We start from the raw sequence: 23575 nt of genomic DNA, 5'->3' as shown, positions 1-23575 counted from the left end.
GGGCAAGACGGCGGTCACAGCCTCTTGTAACCCGGTCTCCAGTGACACCCAGTCTCTGCGTGCTCTTCATTCGAAGCAAGTCGCTCACGCTAGCCGGTATTCGGGGGTGTGCACGCTAGGAGATGAGGATTATTGTGGGTCATCCACAGTTAAGACCATAAACTTCTGTTTGTTAGAGGAGGAATTCTCTGCGCTTTGAGTCAGTTTGCATTCGTATACAGAAATACTGGAAATGAATGTACATATTACATGTTTGGATAGCCAGAGACCTGAGTTATAAGGAATATTTAAAATGGAGACCTTTAGGCTCTTATTGGCTGATCACTGTCTACTCTCCGTGTTACCCAGACACCGAGCCTGCCCCTTGTGAAGATGCCCTTGAAGATTCTTGGCTGGGGGGCTGTCTGTCCAGCACTGCCCGCTCCTGCATATCTTCTTTGGACATCGACTCTAGCGTATTTTTCCCCACAATTACATGAGATTCGCCTCTTTTGCACATTGAAGTATTTAAATCTTTAAAAATTGGCGTTCCAAATACTTACTACTTTAGAGAAAGCGCTGACGTTTTCTCTAGCCACTGACGGAGCCACTGTAGAGTTATCACTTATCCCTGGAGACCAGGTTAAACATTTCCAGAGCCAGCCTGGCCGCAGGAGAGAGTTGTGGTCACAGCACATCATCTGCTATCAGTCTCTGGGTTTTGACTCACTGGAGTCCTTAGGGGCAACCAGAAATACCGAGTTGGGGTACATTAAGGTTGAGAGTCACACACAAAGCATTCTGAAGACAGTATACACCACTGGACATTCCAGCAAATTGCTAAGTTAATTATCTGATCCTAACTTGTCGGGAAGAGGTAGGTCCTCATGTTCACGCAGTGGCCAGCCCGTATGACCCATCTGTCTTGATTGTACCTGGGATTTAATTTCTAGAGGTGGCTGAGTGACAGCACAGATAGGTCAGTGCCATCGAAAGAAGTTGTACTACTTACAGTTCCCAAGAGAAGGGGGCCACATCACACCATGAAGGGCCATGTGGGGAAGCACCTGGGTCTGTCAGGAGGCCGAAAGAGCGAAGGGGAAAGCATGGGCCGGAGCCTTTATTTTGGTTCCCCCTGGGAGGAGTGGGTGAGGCAGGGGAGGCAAGTTTGAGCAAGTTTAGGATGGGATGTTTTGAATAATTCATAATTCCATGCAGGAGGCAGTATGTGAGCTGTTGCAGAGCACAGACTCTCAGCCACAGCCGCTCATGGGAATCACCGGAGGAGCCTGTAAACCTGCCATTGCCTGGGTTCCACCCACAGAAACTCTCGTTGGTCTGGGATTTATTTTAGAGCTCTCTAGGTGATGCTAGTGTGCAGAAGTGCAGAACCAAGAGCTGTGCCTTAGGGTATTCTCCTTAGCCCGTGACCAGGGTTTGGTCTTTTTGTTTGTTTGTTTTAAAATTTCTGAGCCATTATGGACTACCTGATATTTTTATAAAATAAGAATAAAAATGAATTAGAAAAGTTGAAAAAAATGCAAAATGCAAGGCCCAGTATTATTAGTATTGGAGTCAACAGATATACAATAACTGTATGAAATTGCTGTAAACATTTCAAAATGTTTACTCTTGATATCTGTACTTATTGTCACAGACACGTAACAGAGTTCACGGACCAGCGCTGGTCTGCAGACCACAGTTTGAGTACTGCTGATGTAGAGGGCAGCCTGGCCAGAGTCCTGTACTGAGTGAACAGAAGCGTGGGAAGCAGGTTGGGTTCAGATCATACAGGGCCATAAAAGCTTGGCTTTTATTCTGAAGGTACTGGGGAGCCAGAGAGTTCTTGAAAGGAAGGACCTGAGCACAGCCCTGTTGCTGTGCTTACTTAGGCAACATTGTGTCTGAGGGATTGGCAATGAGGATAAACTGCTGACAAGGACCTGAAAGGGGTGGGGATGGGGAGGCACTGGGTAAACTAAAACAGAAACTCTATCACACTTCTGGAGAAGTCAGTTCATACCACTAATAAACTACTTAAAGGAGGTAAGAAATAAAGATGGCTACTTTTTTTAAAGCTTAAATAAAAAAAACAAAAAAATCATTAAATTCTGAAAAATAACCCACGTAATATACTTTCAGAAACCACACAGATTGAAGATCCAAGGAAACAATGGAGGGGGGAACAGGAGAAGATGCTCAAGGACTATCTGTCCGTGGCTCAGGACGCCCTAAGGACGCAGAAGGAGCTGTACCACGTGAAGGAGCAAAGACTGGCCCTGGCCCTGGATGAGTACGTCCGGTTAAACGACGCCTACAAGGAAAAGTCGGGCTCTCGCACCAGCTGTAAGTACAGCGTGGCTGTTCAGACCTGAGAAATGGGGACCAAGTCGTAGGTAATAGAAGGCCACTTGGGTTTCTGTGGGACTTTGTTCTGAGTCCTGTTCCTTCCCGGGCAGGAAGAGTCCCTCAGAGCCACGTGAGGCTGAGGGCACACATCAGATTTCTCAGTAAAACCCCTCGACCCCATTCCAGATAAAGGTCTCCTCACTGGGGGATTAATGTTTACCTTTTCAGATCAGGGCAAATAATTTGGCCCTTTGTGCTACTCTTGTACAATGTTTGCAGTGGGACTGAACTAAAACTGGAGCTATTAACTAGAATGAAGTTTCTGTTGAACACCTGAGTTGATCGACCTCTCTCTCATCTCAGAAATTGATAACCTGGAGCTGGCCTTGTTTAAGGAAGCATCTGTGATGGGCCCAGAAGTTCTACTTAAATTACAAGTTTCTGGATAATGCAAAGCTCTGATAAACTGGGTCTGCAATAAGATTCTAAGATTTTATCCATAGATATAAAATTCAGAGGAAAATGAGGCACTGGGGTCTTTATAACATTCCTTTTTCTTGAAAAAAATTATAAAGGTTTGAAGATGACTTTTTATATTTAGGTGTCTGATGAATGACAGTAAAGGAGTTATAAAGTTAAGTAAGTATCCACAGAAGCATGTAAATCTTGTTGTTTTTAGAGTTTGTAAATTCCAAGTTGACAACTAGTTATGCAACTTGTACAAGTTACTTTTTTTTTTTCTTTTTTCCCTCTGAAAGTATTCTCAGGATCTTCATCCAGTACTAAATATGACCCTGATATCTTAAAAGCTGAGATCTCCACTACGCGATTAAGGGTAAGACTTTTTTATTGTGGTTCTTCGTGGAACGTATGCCTAGAATCTGGAAGGGACCTTTGTGGTCATCTGCCCTCTCCATTCAATGCAGGAACACTTTCGGTTATCCTCGATGGGTAGTCTTTCTGCTTGTGTTAGAACATGTGAGTGATTGAGATTGTTCTTTCCATTGAGAGAGAGTGTGTTCCTTTTCTGGGCAGTTTTATTATTTGCAGTTAGTATACTGCATCAAAATTTGAGTCTGGAAAACTTCTTTTCCTTATTGTGCTGAAATACGCGTCCAGAGTTGAGCCCAGTTGCTCTTTCATCAGACAACCTAATATTTCAAGATGCCCACGGTTCACATCACCACGTCACTTCCTTTTCTAGGTCAAATTCTCCTAGTGCCTCACTCTTCCTCATGGGTTGTGTGCTGATCTTTACCCTAAATCTTTTTGACCACACTGCTGTTAAGGTCACAGCTTGTCTACCCTTGATTTTTGGAGTCTTACAGACTGTTCACCAAGTAAACAAACTCATGCAACCAATACGTAGGTCATGAAAGAGATTATTGCCATGACACCAGAAGCCCCCATGGTATCCCCTCATCATCACCCTTCTCCCTAAAGGTGACACTAGGTGACCTTTATTGGCAATACTCTAAGTTGATTTTCTGCCTGCTTTGAACTTTGTGAAATTGGAATGCTACCCCATGGGTTACTGATGGCTTCTTTCGTTCAACATTTTGAGATTCAACTACATTCACTTTTATTGATGTAAAGCAGTCCACTTTCGTATAGATACCATGAATTCTTTATTTCTTCTACTGTCGATGTACATTAGAGTTTATTCGAATTGCTGGTAATTAAAAATTATGCCTTAGTGTACGTGTCTACTACACATGTCTTTGGGTGCACAGATGTACACATTTTTGTTGGTTACGCACCTAGGAGTGGAATTGCCGTGTCAAAAAATATACATAGCTTCAACTCGAGCAGATACTGACACACGGTTTTGGACCTTGTTACGTTCTAATATCTGCCCTTAAAGCTCTAAATTACTTTCTGTGCATGGCTTTTGCCTACATCCCATAGGTTTTGAATTTTGTATTTTTATTATCAATCAGTTCAAAATATTTTCTAATTTCTTTATGATTTCTCTTATGAGTGTATTACTTAATTTTTAAACAGGTTAGGATTTTCTTATCTTTTATTGTTGGTTTCAACTTAATTCCACTATGTATTTCTTCAATTCTAAAATTTCTATTTATTTTTTGTTTCTAGTTACTTGCCCAAATTCTGCATGTTGATATAATAATTTTTGTGAACGAAATAATCACAGTTATTTGAAAATTCTATGTCTTGATTAGTATAATATCTAGATTTCCTGTATGTTGGATTCTTCGGTCTGTTTTTTTCTCTTGATTTTTGGTCAATATTTGACATCTCACAGATGCTTACTTTTAATTAAGAGCCATATATTATGTATGAAAGAGAATAAAGATCATTTGAGGTTTGGGATGATCTTGTTATCCTTCAAAGAGGATTTAGTTTTGCTTCTTATAGGCAGTTAGTCCAGGGGTAGATAGTTTTAATTCAGTCAGGGTTTGAGTTTTCTGAATTCTGGGCTTCATTCATTTTTCTCAGAGTGGGTCTATTTCCAGTCCACCCTTTCTCTTAGGGCGGAGCTTTTCAGAATCCCAGTTGAACTCCTGGGCTGTTTCCGGAGGGTCCCTTTGCCGGATTGAGGCTGGACTCCAGTCTCTCCCCGAAGCCTCTCAGCTCTGTGGGACAGCCAGTGCTTTCTGTGTGTCAGGCTCTCTCAGTCACTACATTCTCCCAGCTTTTCACTTTCCCTACACATATGCAAATGTCTCAAAAGGAAAAACAGTGCCAAGTTTGGATCTTGACTTTGGGCTTCCCTTATTTGCCTTAGTCGTTCGCCAGTGTCTTCAAATAGATGTTCTTTTTAGTTTTGTTTTACCTCACAACTTTTCTATCGTTCTCAGAAAAAGAGTGTGAAAAAGTTCGTCTATGCTTTCTGGAAGCAAACCTCTCGTCAGTCTGGATTTCTGGGTTTCATTTATGGAAGTCATTGTTAGAAGTGTTCTTTTCTACCGTAAACAACCCTTACCCTGTCAATCCACCTTTATTTCTCTGCATGTTCCTTACAAATCTCATGGGCTGGTTTGTGGGATCCTTTCTGCCCCATGTCTACCATGAGTATACATTTCTGTGATCTGCTAGGCAGATACCTTATCTTAAAAAGGGGGGTGGAGAATGAAGGTATTTTGTCAAAACTTACTCTTGCTAAACTTCAGTATTCCCTTGAGCTCTGCACTTCTCAAGAAGTTATTACTTATTATTACTGCCCTTTGAAATTTTAAACATTGCTCACAGTTCTTTTCTTTGTAAGACATATTGTAAATGGAATACCTCCACAGCCTGTCATAATCTGTCCATTTAAATGCTATTTTAGGAAAGATGCAAACTAAGGGAGGGGTTTAAAATCAAAAGTACATACAGGGTATCTCACACAAATAACTGTTAGAAGGAAATGGAGCCCCGTCTCACTGGGGGAGATCCCAGAAGATCCCAAGTAGTCCTGTCCCCCGGACATGTCTCCTAGTGCAGCAGAATCCCTCAGATAAAGCTTATTTTGTGCCAGGTTTAATGTGCTCTTAATATCAGAAGCCTGTGTTTCATGTGTATGGCATCACTGTGGGACCACAAAGGTGAGTCAGGAAGGAGTGCCTTCCCCACGAAGGTGCTTCCCTCAAGAAGAGGTAGAAGACATTCATAAAAACTGTAATGAAAGATGAGAGCATCTCTTCCATTAGCGAATAGGCGCTTGTTTAACAATTCCTATCAGTGCAAATGCCTTTTTATAGAAACACTTCCTTAGCACATTGGCCCTTGTGGTCCATGCTCTATTGTGATGTTTTGAGCTGTGTCATGGTTTGAACATGGCGGGGCAGATGGTTCCCTCTCTCTGCCGTTTGAGCACTTTTTGGCCAGGTGGCTCTTTGAGAAGGCTCCAGCCATTCAGAAGTGGCTGGATAACTTGAGCAGAGTTTCATGGATTTTTTTTTTTTTTTTGCGGTACGCGGGCCTCCCTCTGTCGTGGCCTCTCCCGTTGCGGAGCACAGGCTCCGGACGCGCAGGCTCAGCGGCCGTGGCTCACGGGCCCAGCCGCTCCGCGGCACGTGGGATCCTCCCGGACCGGGGCACGAACCCGCGTCCCCTGCATCGGCAGGCGGACCTTCAACCACTGCGCCACCAGGGAAGCCCTCATGGATTTTGATAACCTAGTTTTTCTTGGCTTGCCTATCCTGTAGAATCCCTGCATATACTAGTCCCTTTCACAAAGTAATGCCGCAGAAATAGTAACTCATGAATTAGCTAACTCTTCATTGCTTTGGTGTCTCAGGGGACCTGCCTGCATTTTTGGTCATAGTAACAATTTTTCAGACGAAGCCAAGCACTGGCCTCATACTTCATTATTTTAATGTAACAATGTTAGTAGGTGTGCTTCATTTTTTTTTTATTGAATTACAGCAAATGGGTCAAGTATTTGAGAATCGGGTATTTAGGAACATCTGTCTAAAGCATCTGTTTTGTATTATTTTATATTATGGTCATAGGTACTGGTGATCATTGGGCTTTAGTTTCCTCCTCGGGCTAATGGGATAACGGTATTTCCAGGCATCTTATTCCTAGTTGTTGAAATGGAGAAATGAATAAATTAATGCTCTTTTAATAATATATTCATAACTTTTAGAGGTGGGTGTTTAATTTCTTGAGAAAATCTATTTTTTTAGGAAGAGGAATGTAAAAAATTTTACGCCAAAATTTATTATTTCATTCGTTCATTATAGATACTTAGGATAAGGAATGGTGTATCTTATACAAACTCAACCTTCAATTCAATTGATATTTTTAAAAATTTATATCCCAGATTACAAATAGGTGAGATGTGGTGAAAATTGGATGTAGAAAATTTCTGCTGAATTTTGATTAAGTTTTTACTCTTGTTTATCAAACTGAAATAAAATGTTGGAAATGTAAAAGTATAAATTTCTTCAGAAATACAAATGTATTTGAGAAATTTATTTAGCACCGCAGCATATGATCTGATGTAACTTTTAATTTTGTCAAAAAGGAAACAAACGCTCCTTTGATTAAATTATTTGCTCTCCACGCCAAATACATGGCTGGTTAGTGGGCACTGCTGTTGATAACAGGGTGCTGTCTTTATTCTCAGATATATTTATCCCCACATTGTTAATATGAATTCACTTTGAATTATTTTTAGTAATGGTGATGGACTTAGAAAAGCCATCCACAATCTCACCTGTTTGCAGTCTTGGGCACAGATTTTAAAAGAATGGCAGTTGAATGTAAGCGTTAGTTTGTAACTGTGAATGGAGTTAGCTCATGTGCACATCAAACTATGACACTTTAACCAGTGATGTAACTAACATGCAAAAGTCATAGCAGTGTGCTTCAGATGAAAAGAAATGTGCCTTCTGAGGATGCAAATTGCTACAAGTAAGGAATGTCTCTTGATTAGACATGAGTGATGTCTTTATACTTAGCTTACATCCCAAGTTCTTTCAGCTCCAATTTCCTGATCTCAGGGTTTTGAAGGAGACAGAGCAATACTGATTTGCAGTAGCAAACTGTACCTCAGAAATGGTTATTCTTTTAAGATGTCCAGAAATGAATTTATGTTGTAGTTGGTGTTGGGTTTGAAAATAGTACAACAGTCTTCGTGAAGTTTGAATGAAATGAAGAATGTTGTGACTTGATTCACCTTCACTTAAAGAAAAGAAGCAAGACTGAAAGAGAAAATGGGAGAGAGATACTCTACTTAATGCAAGAACTGGTCTTATCTCTGTTAAGGCATGCTAATAACTGGAAATGATTAAATTTCATAGCACGGTAGTGTTTTTTTCAAAAAGCATACTCAGTAGAGTGAAATTATAACAATCACATTTATTGATTTCATAATGTTTTGTTTCTCTCTTTCTTTCTCTCTAATGATTTTGGTCTCCTTTTCTAGCTTTGAAGGGTACCATACCGCAGGCTAAATAATTATACGTCAAAAGAAATTCTTCATCAAAATTGTGTTGCTGGGGGAGGAGGTATTTAGTTTCTCCTCTCTGGGGTGAACTACTGTCTCAGTCTCTCTGGCCATGACTTCCAGACTTCTCCATCTTCACTCATAAACACCCTCGTATCCATAATGCTCATGGCATTTTACAAAATCAAATGCAATTAACTTCTTCTGTGAGAGAATGTACAGTCTAAGCAGACAGGAACAGGGAATAAGGATTCCTAAAAATCAATTTTAAATGATTCTATGAAGCCTGCAATACTCATTTTCTCAGGTTTTTGAAGGACTGTGGGAGTTAAGCTCTGTGGAACTGTGTGAGATAAAGATATTATAATGAACACACTCAAACCAACACTTCGTTATATTTTGATACTTTTCCTCGACATAAACCCAATAAATACATTGACCTAATATGTTCATGTTAAATTTTGAGAGAATCAGCCTCTTGAGGCCATGACAGTGAAGTTGTGAGAGGAAAAAAATAGCTATTTATACTACATACATCTCTTATGAAGTTAAACATACACTTAAAATGTTACCCAGCAATCCCACTTGTAGGTATTTACACAAGAGAAATGAAAGCATATACTCAGCCTTATTCTTACTAGCCCAAACCTGGAAACAGCCTTCAGGTTCACCAGTGGATGAATGGATAAATAAATTGCGGTATATCAATAAAATGCAATCAAAAGGAACAAGCTGCTAATACTCATGACGTGGATGAATTTCACAAGCAATATGATAAGTGAAAGAAGCCAGTCATGAAGACTACTTACTGGTGTGCTTCCATGTGTACGAAATGCTTCAAAAGGCATAACTGACAGAAAGCAGGACAGTGTTTGCTAGGAGCCAGGTGGGGATGGACAACACAGGGCCGTGAAGAAATTACCTTATTTATTGGTTCTAATAATTACTCATTTAAGTCTTTTCCCCCCACATAGAAAATGATCACTTATTCACTTTTATTGCTGTTATAATTTATTATAAAGTATTTATAATGAAATTCACCAAATTTAAAAGTACAATATGATGATTTTAGACAAATATATGTTTTTTTGAAGCTGATTTCAGTCACCCTCTTTTCTCTGTATGTAACTCTTCATAAAAACCAGATTGTTTATAGAGGTCTTCATCTGACTTTTGTATCTTTTATCCTGATGGTAGACTTGAACAAAATTCTTGGCCCGTATAAATTGCTAATTAGATGTAGAGATTACGAGATCTAGTTTTTTTTTTTTTTTTCTTAGTGGGGAGTAGAATTCATCATGGTTGGTATTACATTATCTCCCTCAGGCATACAATGTCCCATTTTTCTTTTTTATTATAGTAGTAGTCATTCATGATCATCATCTAGGTTATTTCATTAAGGATTACAAAATGATGATAGTCTAATTATATTATTCCTTATTTATTTATTTGTTGGGATACTTCTATAAAGTGAAATTCCACACCCCGCAACTGCTACTTGTTATTTGCTTACCCTCAGCTCATATTGGAAAGATGAATAAATATTAGATTATTTTCCTTTTAAAAAAAAACAAATTTCAAATGATGAGCTATGTCCTAACATCTGTTAGAGATGACCAACAGAGTTGAGTTTGTTTGTTTAAGTATCACTGTGTGATCACGAATTTAAACATTATTGATATGTCATTGCAATTATTATTCTTATTGAACCTCACATCATCCTGTCTTGTGCATATAGGAGCCTTTTTATATTGGCTCCTGAGGCCTTTGATCCCAATATTCTGATACTTTCTTTCTCTTTGGTCTGGAAAGATGTTCTTGATTTTTTTGTATAAGGTCTGGAATCAAACATTTCTCCAAGAAGCTCTGATTCTTTTTAGTGAGAAGTGGTATTTAGAGACCACAATCTATATGCATGAGTGTTTATTACAGTTGGGTTGGCAATTATATAGGTCTTTATCTTAATATATTTAAAATACTTAAATCTCCAGTAATTACAAAAGTGTGATATTGACACAAAAATGGAAGATCAGTGTAACTGAACATTGAAGAATATGCAGAAACACTTTGTCAAATTTAAAATGTGATAAAAGTGGCACTCCATATCATTAAGGAAATAATGGATTATTCCGTGAATGCTTGGGACATATCTCGGCCCATTTTAAAAGAAATGAAAGTGAATCTGTACTTTTTTCCTTTAATTCCAGATGGATCAGCAATTTAAATGTGAGAAGTGCAAGCATAAACTCAATTAAATTAGCCACAGACATTTAAAGCAATAACACTTGCTTTTCCCTAAGAGAATTTACCACGCTGGGTGGACGTCACCTTCCATAGTCTTCTTTTCATGGTCTCATGGAGACAAAGCCCAAATGCGTAAAATTGGGACCCAAAAGGACCAAACCCTCGGTGTGAGAGGAGCTAGGATTAAACTCCTCCAACCCTGCCACCCCAACATACCTGCCACTGCCATCACCCGCCAGAAAGCAGTAGGAAAAGTGACCTGTTTGGAGAAACAATGAGAAACCATTCTGACCTCTGAACGTATCACCATCTGACACACCTTACATGGGTTTGCAGGCTGAGTTCACACTTACCTGGAAGGTCTGAGAAACTGCAAGCTAAACACTTAATTCAGGCTGCGGCAGGTCTAGGCAGTGGCAGGTGGCTGTGCTGCCAGTTGCCTGGAAGTGCATATCCTCTCCGGAGGAACGCACCTGCACCTGTGCCTTCCACAGGTAGAGCTCTAAGGGTACAAACTCATAGCCAAAAATCACAAATTTACACAGAAACAAGGTCACATCAGTAAGAACCAGCAGAAGAAAACAGACAATAGAATCAGGTCTTCAAATGCTTCAGACTTTGTTGATTTCAGATACAGAATGTAAAATATGGGTGTTTAATATGTCAAGAAATAAAAAAGGAATTGAAAATATGAGTAAGAAAGATACTATGACTGTGAAATGACCAAGGCTATATGGGAAAAGAACTAAGTAGAACTTCTGTAAATTAATCATATAATGGTTAAAATTCAAAGCTGCCAGAGGAAAAAGATTATTTGCAAAGGTCTGACAGTTAGAGCAATACACCTGACTATTCCATAGTGATGATGGAAGGAAAATGATAATGTAATACTTTCAGTGCTCTAAGAGAAAATAACCATCAACCAGAATTTTATACACAGGAAAACATCTTTCATGCATATGAATGAGATAAACATGTTTTCAGACAAAATTTGAAAGTAACTAATGGCACCAGAAGTTCTTCACCATTGGAAATACTAAAGAAAGCAGGAAAAGAGAGAAGAGAATAGAAAAGGCAAGCCAATGAAAAGTTTAATGTAAGATGGGTAAATTAAACCCAAATAATTAGAAATAAGTGTAATTGGATTAAATGTTCTAGTTTAAAAGACAAAGATTTACAGACTGGTTTTGGAAAGAAAAATCTACCTATATGATGCTTATAAGAGACACCAGAAACAAAGATACAGAAGAGTTAAAAATAAAAGGATGGGGCTTCCCTGGTGGCGCGATGGTTGAGAATCTGCCTGCTAATGCAGGGGACACGGGTTCGAGCCCTGGTCTGGGAAGATCCCACATGCCGCGGAGCAACTGGGCCCGTGCGCCACAACTACTGAGCCTGCGCGTCCGGAGCCTGTGCTCCCCAACAAGAGAGGCTGCGATAGTGAAGAGGCCCGTGCACCGCGATGAAGAGTGGCCCCCCGCTCACCGCAACTGGAGAGAGCCCTCGCACAGAAACAAAGACCCAACACAGCCAAAAATAAATATAAAAATAAATAAATTAAAAATAAAATAAAAGGATGGGTAAAAAAGATGCAACAATCAGGGGCTTCCCTGGTGGCACAGTGGTTGAGAGTCTGCCTGCCGATTCAGGCAACAATCAAATTCTAATCAGAATAAAGCCAGTATTGGGACTTCCTTGGTGGTCCATTGGGTAGGACTCCGCGCTCCCAATGCAGGGGTCCCGGGTTCGATCCCTGGTCAGGGAACTAGATCCCGCATGCATGCTGCAACTAAGAGTCCACGTGCTGCAACTAAAGGTCCCGCATGCCTCAACGAAGATTCCGCGTGCCACAACTACGACCTGGCGCAGCCAAAGTAAAAAAAATAAAAGAATAAAGCTAATATAGCTTTGTTAATTTTGGAATTGGTAGATTATAAGGCAAAATGCTTCACTAAGAAGAAAAAAGAGGGCCACGAATCTGTAATGAATCTGTTAAAATATGGGCCCCCAAGTATAATTGAGCACAGTTACTTACAACAACACCATGTTGAGTAAATGAAGCTAGACATAAAATAATACATACTGTATGATTCCATTTATTTAAAGTTCAACAAAGACAAAACCACTTATAGGGTTGCAAGTCAGGATAGTGGTTACTTTGGGGAGAAAGAAAGGGTTAGTAATTTGGTGGGGCACAGGAATGGCTTCTGGGACTTCTTGAACTTTTGACCTTCCCATGGGTGTTTTACCATTCATTTATTGAATGGTCTACTTAAGATTTCTTTTTTCTTTTTTGTATGTATGTTATCCTCCTAAGTTTAAAAAACTTAGAGTCTACTTAATTTGGAGGAGAACCATACACTTCTAAATAATAATGGGTGCTCTTTGATAAAATTAGTGAGTAAAACGTTGAGAAAAGGGATATTTGTGTAGCCTCAAAGTATCTCCCCACAATTATGTATTACTTAACTCTGGTGATTTTAACATGTCCACTAATCTTTGATACTCCTCTCTTCTTGAGTATGGGCTGGACTGGTGATTATCTTCTAACAAGCAGAGTTTGGAAAGGAAAAAACAGCAAACTTAAAGTGAAGAAATCTAGGGATTTGCTACCATAACTAAGTGATTAAGTTTAACATCACCATGATGTCAGGTTGATAGCATGTACCCCGATGTCATTCGATGAGAAGGACACATCACCTCTGTCATATTCTTCCTCCCAATCTATAACCTCAGTCTAATTATGAGAAAGCATCTAGCAAACCCAAGGTACACTTCATGAAACATCTAACCTATTCAAAAGCGAACAGGTCATTAAAGACGAGAAAAGACTGAGGAAGTGTCACAGATTGGAGGAGTCTAGGGAGACATGACAAGTAAAGACAACATGGTCGGATCCTGGGGGATCCAAGTAAAGTCTGTAGTTTAGCTGATACTGTTAGTAGTGTCAGAGGAGAATTGGAGAAAAACTTTTAGCCTTGCATGCATATACTAGAAAATAAGAAAGTCTTAAAATTAATGAGCAGTGAATTCAAGCTAAGAACCACAGAATAAATCTGAAGACGGTTGACGAAAGGAAATAAAATTAAGGGAAGATATTATTTAAATAATAAACATGGCTATAACTGAGGAGATCAACAAAAGCATAATTCAGTTCTTTGAAAGACTAACAGAATTGACAGATGTCTGTCAGGATTGATAAGAGAGAAAAGAAACAAGTAAAAATATACAAGGAATGAAGAGATAAAACTCTAGATGCTTAAGAAATAAGAGGACATTTTGAATAAATTTATACTCTTACATTTTAATTTTGAGATGAGATGAATAAGTTCTTCCTAAGATATCATTGACCAAAAATGACTCCAGATGAAAGAAAGAATCTGACCAGCCCTGTTACTATCAGTGAAATTCCAGAGACACCCTGAAGATTAGGCTAATGCAACCAAATTCTGACAAGATAATATGAGGGAAAAAATAAGCCAGCCATATTCATAAGCTTAGATACAAAAATCCTAAGCAAAATATTGGTAAACCAGATTCAGGAACATTTAAAAATAGTTTGTCAGGACCAAGTTGGGCTTATCCTAGATATGTACAGTCTAGGATTTGAAAATGAATTATTTACTACGCTAACAGAGTAAACAGAAATCATTAATCATTCCAGTTGATACAGAGAAAGCATTTTGATAAATTCAGCTTCTAGTCATGGTTTGTTTTTTTAAAAAATCAATCTAACTAAAAATAATTGCTGTATAACAGGGCATGAGAGATGAAGAAGGAGAGCTGGTTGTAGTTTTGTATAGAGTATTTAGGGTAAGTCTCATTGAGAAGGTGACATTTGAGCAGAGGCTAGACAGAGGTGGTGAAGTTAGGTGAGGAAGAACCAGTGTAAAGGTCCAGATGTTAGAGAAGGTCTGGGATCTTCAAAGAACAATAAGAAGTCAAATGTGGCCACAATATATGGAGAGAGAAAGTGAGAGCAGTAAGAGAGGTAAAGGTCCAGATGTTAGAGAAGGTCTGGGATCTTCAAAGAACAATAAGAAGTCAAATGTGGCCACAATATATGGAGAGAGAAAGTGAGAGCAGTAAGAGAGGAGGTGAGAGAGGTAACCTAGACAATGAGATGAAGACAGAATTCATAGGCCTTGGGGTCCACTGTAGACTTTGGATGTTAATCTGAAATAGGAAGCCATTTGACCAGGTGTTTATCATTTGTATTAATATTTTTTTTGCTAGTTTAATTGATATATAATGATACCATGATTTTCAATTTTGCCTTTGTTAAGAGGTGATTTTTTTTCTTTTGGTGACATTCTACCTTTTCTCTTTCTGTTTGCCAATTTATTTTTTGAGTTTAACAGCTTTTTGAGAATTAATTCCCATACCACACAGTTCACCTGTTTAAAATGTACACTTCAGTGGGTTTTAGTATATTTATTGTTGTATGCCCATCATCACAATCTAGTTTTAGAACATTTTTGTGTCCCCTAAAGGGAACCCTGTACTCCATTAGCTGTCACTGCCCATTCTGTACACCCATATCCTCTATCCCCAAAGCCCAAGCAACCACTATTTATTGTCTGTCTCTCTAGATTTGCCTATTCTGTTATACATTTTGTATAAATGGAATCATACAGTATGTGGTCTTTTGTGAGCTTCTTTCCCTTGACATACTGCTTTCAAGGTTCATCTGTGTTGTGGCATGTGTCAGTACTTCATTTCTTTTCATTGCTAAATAATATTCCATTGTACAGATACATGACATTTCATTTATTCATTCACCAGTTGGTGGGTATTTGGGTTGTTTCCACTTTTGAGTGATGATACATAGAACCGCTACAAACGTTCCTGCACAGGTGTTTATGTGGATATAAGTTCTCATGTCTCTTGGGTTTATGCCTAGGAGTGGAATTTCTGGGTTATATGGCAACTTATTGGTTTATTTAGCAGAAAGAGATCTAGCGTTGACCTTCCATATTTTTATCTATTATTTGTATCTCAAGGTAGTATATTTCAAAAATGTTTCATATTTTTCTCAGTAGCTTTTGTTTTGCTTTCTCCTTTTTACTGTTGTTAAACAGAAGTTTGGGTTTTTTAAAAATATATTCAATCATCTCGTTTCTGATGACAGAATCCATTTTTTAGTCATCACAAATGGTTCTAACAGCATCTGGGATTCTGTTTTCCGCTCTTCTTTAGTAAAGTCAAACGTGTTTTTATTATTAATCCCCTGACGATCTGGAGCTGATTTCTCGTTTTCTTTAAAGGTGACTTGAGAGAGGAGGCGGGTAGTGAGGATTTTTAGTGAGGTGGAAGCAGTGGTGATGAGGATTTCCAGAAGAGCAAGATGACAGCTGCCTTTGTTGGCTTGCTTAGGGAGCTCCGGGCAAGACGACGGAGGGAGTGGTGAGAAGGGACAGTAGTCGTTAGTAAAACATCACTGTGATCATTGTAACTTTAATGTTGCAAGGGTCACTTTTAGGGCAGACTTCTGAACCCTGCCTGTCTTGTGATCTTCCCAAGGTCCACACGTTCTGGAATTCACTTTTCCTTCATTGCCATTTTCTTTCTCCTTCTTTTAAAAGAAAACTTACTACACACTAGGATTGTAAGAGATGGTAAGAGGCTGTATGATTTCCAGTTGTGCTTATCACATTGAATCACTCTCTTTCTGGATTTCAGAACTAACTTTAAAGTCAATTCAAAATGTCAGTTGCTTTGGTGTAGTCGGTATAAAAGGCAGGGAATGTGCAAGAGTCATGGGTCTCTCTGCCTCCGATTTGGGACTCTCGGGTTTGAGATTTGAGCCGTAGACATAGGTCTGGAAAATAAGATGGTTGGATCCAGCTGCAGAAAGTTCACCACGTATTGATATAAGGCAAAAACAGGCTCTAGGGCTTGTGAGGCTCTTCACATATTCAGCTTGGGTGGGATACAAGAATATTGACGTTTCTAAGGTAGAATAAGGGCCATAGGTTTTATTGAGGTCATTTTGCTACAGTTCTAGTTTGTCTCTGATCTTATACTAAAACTTTTATAGTTGTAGTTTTAAAACATTCTCCTGGGTTCTAGACCGCTCTCTGCTGCTTAGTAGCAGGGTAACCTTCAGCAGATGACTTACTTATTCTCTTTAGGTCTGAGATTGCTCACCTGTAAAATAAGAATTAAAACTGTATCCATCTGCGAGAGTAGTTGTGAGGATTGAAAACACGGTGCCTGGAGTTCCTGAAGTGCTTGGCATTTTAGCTCTCGCTGTGGGCTCCAGGTAGAGTCCACTTTGTGCTAAGCGTGCAAATCAGCGTTAGCATAACCCTTAGCTGGGATCGAAGGACATTTGTTTTCATGTTCTGTGTCCTACATTTGAAAGTGGGTTGGAGAACGAGAGTCGAAACAGTGACCCTTCAACAGCTAACAATGCCAAATGATTCTCTGCGAAGAAAGGGTGTTGAACAGCTAAGACCAAACTCTTAAAACCAGAAACAATCGGAAATAATGTTGGGCTGGAAATAGTAGTATCTGTTTTCACTTATCATTATAGTAGAATCAAACTTTTTCATCCTTAACAAAATAAAATGCACATTGATATTTGGCAGCTGAAAATCATTCAGGTAATCCACTCAGAAGACTCCCCAAACTAAAAGCAGTGGCTTTCAGCCAAGTGTAGGTAAAGTAAATAATGTGGAAGAAAACACAGGTGTTAGCCTCCTTTATCATTGTCACCCAACATACAATAAAATCTCACATCGCTTAAGCAGAGAAGAGTCTGAATTGTGAAAAGTTAAATTTACAGTGATCATTTTTGAAAGAAATTAAATGGGTATGTCATCGCAGCCCAAATGATTTTAAATGGAGTGCTGTTTTATGTCCATGAGATACACTAATTGTTTTAATTCAGTTGTTCCAAGAGGGCTTGATAGTACCCTTGGTTTTTTTTTGTCAACTGTGTTTTCAAAGGTAGAGACAGGTTGCAGCCCAGTTACTGTTGATTTTTGGATTTCTGTTGTTATTTTTAAATAAAAATGTTAGTCTTTTTGGCAAAAAGCTTTTGAGAGCGCTGTCAGAAGTAGAATTACATGTGGAATGAGCTGTCGGTTACTGATGGCTCCTGACATGATGATAGTCTGATACTAAAACTGAAATGTCTTTACTGGACACTGTGAGTGAGCTTGTTGCTATGCATGAATATTAAAGCACCTTCAAGATCCTCCTCTCTGAGGGCAGCCCTCCTCCCCTGGCCTAAGTAGTCCTCTCCTCCTTTGGGTTCCAGTAACATTGTTTGTACCTCTCTTTTAGTTATGAATTGGGCCTTGCAACACAATTCTTTCTATTTCCTTCTCCCTAATAAAATGTAAGTGCCTTAGGGCACAAACTGTTAAGGCTTCAGATAAACTTAACAGATAAATTATTGAACATTACTGTATCCAAAATATTGTGCCTCATGGTCTACAAATGTGTCACAACAGCCCTTGTCCTTGTCGTTTGGTTCCTCACCGGGCCTTGTCCCCCCGTTTACTTTTTTCCCGTCTGTTCCACGATGCTCTCTGTTTTCCTCTGACTCCTCTGGCCTCTGCTTCGCAATGTACTTTGTCTCTTTCCCTCGTTGACCTGTGAGCGTTGCAGACGCCCAAGGTGTTCCTGAGCTGCCTTCCCTTCTCCGTACACACTCTCTAGTTGATCTCATTTATTCTCGTGCATTTAAAATAGCATCCTCATGTCAGTGACTCTTTATTTTATATCTCTAGTCTAGACGCTTCAAGTCCACATATTCCAATTGCCTTGAAGTGCCATGGGTGTCAGAAAAATAAATGTCTTACAGAAAACCCTTTACCTTTCCCCCTCCCCAGGAAATCACCTTCACATACCCAGGATTTTGGAAGTGATCTCTGACACATCTTCTCCCTCACCCTCCACATTGAGTCCATCACCAAGTCCTGTTGATTCTACCTCTAAGATATATTTTTCCTATAGCACGGCCCGCATGCCAGGCAGGATGGCCCCTTTGAGCCCCTCTGGTCCAAGCACCATAGAGTCTCCACAGTGATCTTTTAGAATCATAAAGCAGCTCATGCTTTACAACCCCTCCTTGATTCTCATTGTTCTTAGGAGGAGATTTAGAAATCCTCAGCATGGCTTCAGGTTCTATGTAATCAGGCCTCCTTTTCCATTCTCACCTCATTCCACACACCACCTCTGTAATCCAGCAGTGACAGCATTCTTTAAATCCCAGAGACTTGCTGAGTTTCCCCTCCCACAGTTTAGGGTTTGTCCCCAGGCTCTACCCTGTGGGGACCCCTTCTATCAGTGAAGCCCACGAACCCTCTCATCTCCTCAACCCCTCGGACTAAATTAGGTCCCGTCCCCCTTTTAGATCGTGAAGTATCCCGTGCTTTTCTTTTATATCACCTATGGCAGTTGGAAAGATTTATTTCGTTGGACAGTTATTTGCTCCATATCAGGCTCCCTCGTTGTCCTGTAAGACGCATAAGGGCAAAGATTAGATCTGTTTCATTCACACTTTCAGACCCAGGACTTGACACATTGTGCAGAATCAATAAGTGTTTGTGGAATGGGTAGAATAAATAGGAAGTAAAAGTGCAAAACACATGGAAATACTATACAACAGGATGTGCTTAAAACTTAAGGCTATAACTCACTCTATGGAAATAAGTTTCTGACACCCATGAGAATACCTTCAGTTTGTGACTGAACCAGGCTTGTGCCATTTTCCTGACCTGCCAAATTTTAGTATTCTTATTACCAAAGATAACAGGAAAAGAACAATTTTTATCAGTTTGACAACAAATATTTATTGATCCCCTGCTGTTCACCTGGTTTTATTTTACAAGCTTGGGATACAGCTGGGAGATGCTGCTTACTTTCCCATGGGAGACAGACAGGAAACAAGTACAAAGACAATTTCAGCTCTTGGAAAATGCTGCGAAATAAACAAAACAGACCAATGGCCGGCGTGCAGTGGCCAGAGAAGTGCTATTTGCAAAGGTAGCGTGGAGCTGAGGCTGAGTGGCAGGGAGTCAGCTAGTGAAGAGCTGAGAGAGGGAAGGGCCTTTGAGCCGGAGGACAGCACATGCCGAAGCCCTGAGGCTGGAACAGCCTGGCCTGTTTGGGGAACAGAGGGGTGGCCAGGGTCCTGGAGAGTCAGGAAGGAAGGGCAAGCAGAGAGTCCGAGAGACCCTGGCTGACCGTCCTGCCTCTCCCCGTGGTGGCTGTTTATCACAGAGCGGAGACGATCGTGATGTCCGGCTCATAGCAATGTTGCTACATCCGATGATGAGAGGAAACTTGAGTAGTAATGCGTATAGCTGATAATCTGCCTTCCATAGAACTTATGTCCAGGAGAAACTAGTCGAGTAAATGTCAAACTAGTGGCTGTGTTTATGTGTTTAATGGTTTACTAATAGATTACCTTTTTAAACTGTGTTGCTGATTATTTACAAACATTCATATTTACATTGATTTCTCACAAAAGGTTAAAAAGCTGAAGCGAGAACTGTCACAGATGAAGCAAGAATTGCTCTATAAAGAACAAGGCTTTGCAACCTTGAAACAGTGAGTATGAAAATACTGAAATTGACTCTGGAATAATCCAAAGCCCCTGAACCGATACAAAGAAAATAGAAGTATAGATTACATAAGAGTTTTCTCAAAGAGAAGTAAAATGCAAAGTGCAAAGCTCTGCACCAAAAAAAAAAAAGCAATCAACTGAAGAACCAAACAAACAAACAAAAAAACTTGGGAAAGTCTATACACTTTGAATAGGTGTGAAATGTTCACTGATCTTCGGAGATCCAAGGAAACCAAAGTGAGAAACTTAGCTTCGTCTCTGGGCCCGCCAGCCTGCTCTCAGTTTGAGGCAGAGCCAGGAGATCGAGCCCAGGAAGGGCCTCCCCCTCCTCTCCGGAGGCTGGGCTCTGTGAGCCTGCGCCCGCCGAGCCCCGAGCTCGGGGCCTGTCCGCCTCTGGCAGCCCCAGGGGGACCTAATGCTGTCTGATCTCAGAGAGCAGGTCAGGGGTGTCTGCAGAGGAGCTGAGTGAGTGCCTCGGCTCCCGTGTTTCCTCTGCCCTTTCCTGCTCTGTGCTGAAATCTGCTGGACCCTGGCTCCAGGTTGAGCTGGGTCAAATGAGAATGGAGGTGACGGAAGGTAGCAGGATCTGGAACTCCCTGCCCCGTTCCCAGCCCCTGGAAGCCACTGCTCTTCTGCTGACGAGGCCCAGGCTAACTGAACCCCAGCGGGCACACCGAGACCTTCCAGCTCCCGCAGTGCCCTCCCCAGGGTCTCCGATGCAGGGAAGCAGTGATGGTTCACCCAGCACGCAACCACAGGGAGGGTTGAAGACATCATCCCTTGAAAGGCGTCCAGCTGCTTTTCCCTTCCCTCCTCCTTGCTTCCCGTTTCAGTGGCCCCAGTAGCAATGCAGGATTCATAGGGGCTTCCCCGATCGGCGGGTCTCATGTTCTCCCTTAGCGGTACCCAAGGCAGCAGGGCGTTGCCCCATGAAAGATCCCACGTGTTCGCTGGCCAGGCCACATGGCTGATTGTTCTGTGTGTTTGGTTGGCGAGTTATATTCCGGGACCGCAGTCACTCCTCTTGACCACCAGCCACGTGACTTTCATCTCAGACATTTGGTTTACTGGATCAGTTTTGGTTTTGACACTCACCTCATGGGATCATGGCCATGATATTCTTTCAGATGCTCCCATCCTGGTGCTTCTCTAACCGGACTGCATATTAGAATAATCTGAGGAGCTCTTAAAAATCCCTGTGTCTTGTCTCCACCCCAAGTCATATTCTGTGAGACCCCCCTGTGGTTCTCAGGTCCAGCCCTGTTCAGAGAACCTCAGCTGGTTGCAGAGCACCCCGAAAAACTCAGCAGACCTGGAATCACCTAAATGTATTATTTAGTCAGTTGTACATCAGCATAACGGAGGGCTTTGTGGTGGGAGCAGCACAAAGCATTTAGCCACACGTTGCACACTTTTAAGGCACATGAAATTATAACTCATGTCACCACTGGGATTAAAGGTTAGCCAAACTTGCTGTTTTTGTTATATTGATGTAACAATGCTGTATTGTTTCAAAGCAGTTTGCTTGCAAGCAATTTTTATAGGAATCCAAGGCATGTTTAAGAATCTGTCAATAACATTCCACAAGAAAACAATAGACATTTGTTGTAGAAATTCAGGCTTTCTCTTGCAGTGATTCTAATCTGCTGAACCAAGAGCAGAAGGATAGGGTATCTAACATCAGATTCCTCTCGTAGATCAAAATAAAGCTGTTTTCATCCATATGTTCACCACCATACTACTGGAAGACTGAATAATAATTGATTGAACCCAGGGACCATACTTTTCAAGAAACCGCATTTCTGGTACTATAAGGGGACTTTTTACTTGGGTTATGACAAAATATATTTCAGGAAAAGATTTATACAGAATCCCACTGCAGGATTCTGTAACTTTTCACTTATTCACAACAAAATGGAATAATTTTGTGGAATCTGGAATTATGATGTAATTTAAACCCCGGGTTTTATTTTACTTGATGCGATAGTTTATGCTGGATGAATGAATGTAGTTTTATTCTTTACGTTATTCATTTCAGACTGTGGTCCCAAAGTTGACTTTGGCCTAAGCAATAGTGTAGCTTTTGTGTAGGTGGATGCCAGGAAAAGAAGCATATTTCCGCTTTGCCACCTCCAGTGTTCACTCAGAATTGGAAAATGGAAAGTGCTGAAACACCCAGCAAGCCAAGAGTATATACAGAATCTATGAAACTTTGGCTCAGGGGGTACACATTTTCCAGGGAAGGCATGCAAATGGTAAGATATAGGGAAAAAATTAACTATAGGGTACCCACAAACCAAAAAAAAATTTTCTTTAATTTTTAAGGGATGAAAGTAAAATTGTATTTCTCAAGAACAAAAAGCACAGTACATACTTTGTTTTAAAAAAAGAAGTCAGCAACTTATGCTGATATTTAATTTTATGGTCAGTTAGTGTCAAAAGAGAGAAAAAGGGGGAGATGAAAAGTGGAGGAGAAAAAGGAAAAACGTGGAGGTAGAGGGCAAAAGCAATAGTTAAAGTAAAGTAGAAAGGTTCGGAAAATGGGAAAGAAAGCCCAAAAGGGGCTCCATGGCGAATGCTGCATGGAGGTGGTTCTTGTCGTATTTAATGTTTGATTGAGCAGTGGCTGTCCGAGAAATTCTCATCTATTTTTAAAGCTCTCTGAAATTTAAATTAGCGTCTTGAAGTAGCCCTGCTTTTATTTTTAAAAATTAAAGTTTATTTCTGAAAACTGCTCACTGGCTTTTATTTTCAAATGTCAAAGTTGATTTCTGAATTAAAGATTTGTTTTACTATTAAATTCTGAAGGTTTTATGCAAATCGGAAGAAATTACTTGGGCTTTAGAAACTGCCTTTGACCGTTTGAGATACCTATATTACTAGCTGTTTCATGAAATCTCACAGATTCTTTTTCTTATTAAAATAAGCTTTTTGCTTCAACTAAGTGAGTAGATATAGTACTTAAGGGTGTCAACAATTTCATTGATAAAGCCCTCCCGAAATAAATATAATCAACCAATATTCAAACTACTTCTGGGGTTCTTATCAAATATTCTAAATGTAATAGTCATAAGAGCCCCAAGCCTAAGTCTTTCATTTTGAGGACAGTTGTGCTACTTAGCTAAGTGTTTATGCAATTTAGAGGCTAAATTTGCATAGACTTTCTGGTCTCAGTTTCTTCATTTGGAAGAAACATGACGAGGCAATCTCTAGGGTCCCTTCCCATCACAAATACTCCGTGTATGTGTGTGCACGTGCACGCGTGTATGTTTAATTCAGTGACTTCATTGGTTATACTTTTTTATAGAATGACCTTATGATAAAATTAATTTTATTCTCTTAGGTTCTTTAAGACTTTAATTATTTGTTCAGCACCATAAAATATTTTCTAAAATGGTACTTGTTATCTACGAGTACCGTTTTAGTTATCAAGTTATCTACAAACTGCACTTGTTTGGGTAAACTTTGGAAGAGTGAATAAGATAATAATTGTGTTAGTTTTTTTTTTTTTTACTTTTCAG

The 23575-nt window shown here is 40.0% G+C and overlaps 1 protein-coding gene across 1 annotated transcript in view; it reads left to right on the top strand.

The window, feature by feature from the left end:
• WWC2 (WW and C2 domain containing 2) overlaps positions 1-23575 on the top strand; it is a 170135-nt gene that overhangs the window by 96083 nt on the left and 50477 nt on the right. Inside the window, exons 3-5 of the mRNA XM_024117363.3 lie at positions 2122-2325; positions 3087-3163; positions 19959-20038. Coding sequence (XP_023973131.1) covers positions 2122-2325; positions 3087-3163; positions 19959-20038 — 361 coding nt within the window. The remainder of the gene's footprint in view (positions 1-2121; positions 2326-3086; positions 3164-19958; positions 20039-23575) is intronic.

The sequence above is a fragment of the Physeter macrocephalus genome, chromosome 20 (genome assembly GCF_002837175.3).
Source record: "Physeter macrocephalus isolate SW-GA chromosome 20, ASM283717v5, whole genome shotgun sequence".
Taxonomy (NCBI): Eukaryota; Metazoa; Chordata; class Mammalia; order Artiodactyla; family Physeteridae; genus Physeter; species Physeter macrocephalus.
The sequence above is the reverse complement of the archived record's forward strand: the minus strand, read 5'-3'. Positions and strand labels throughout refer to the sequence as shown.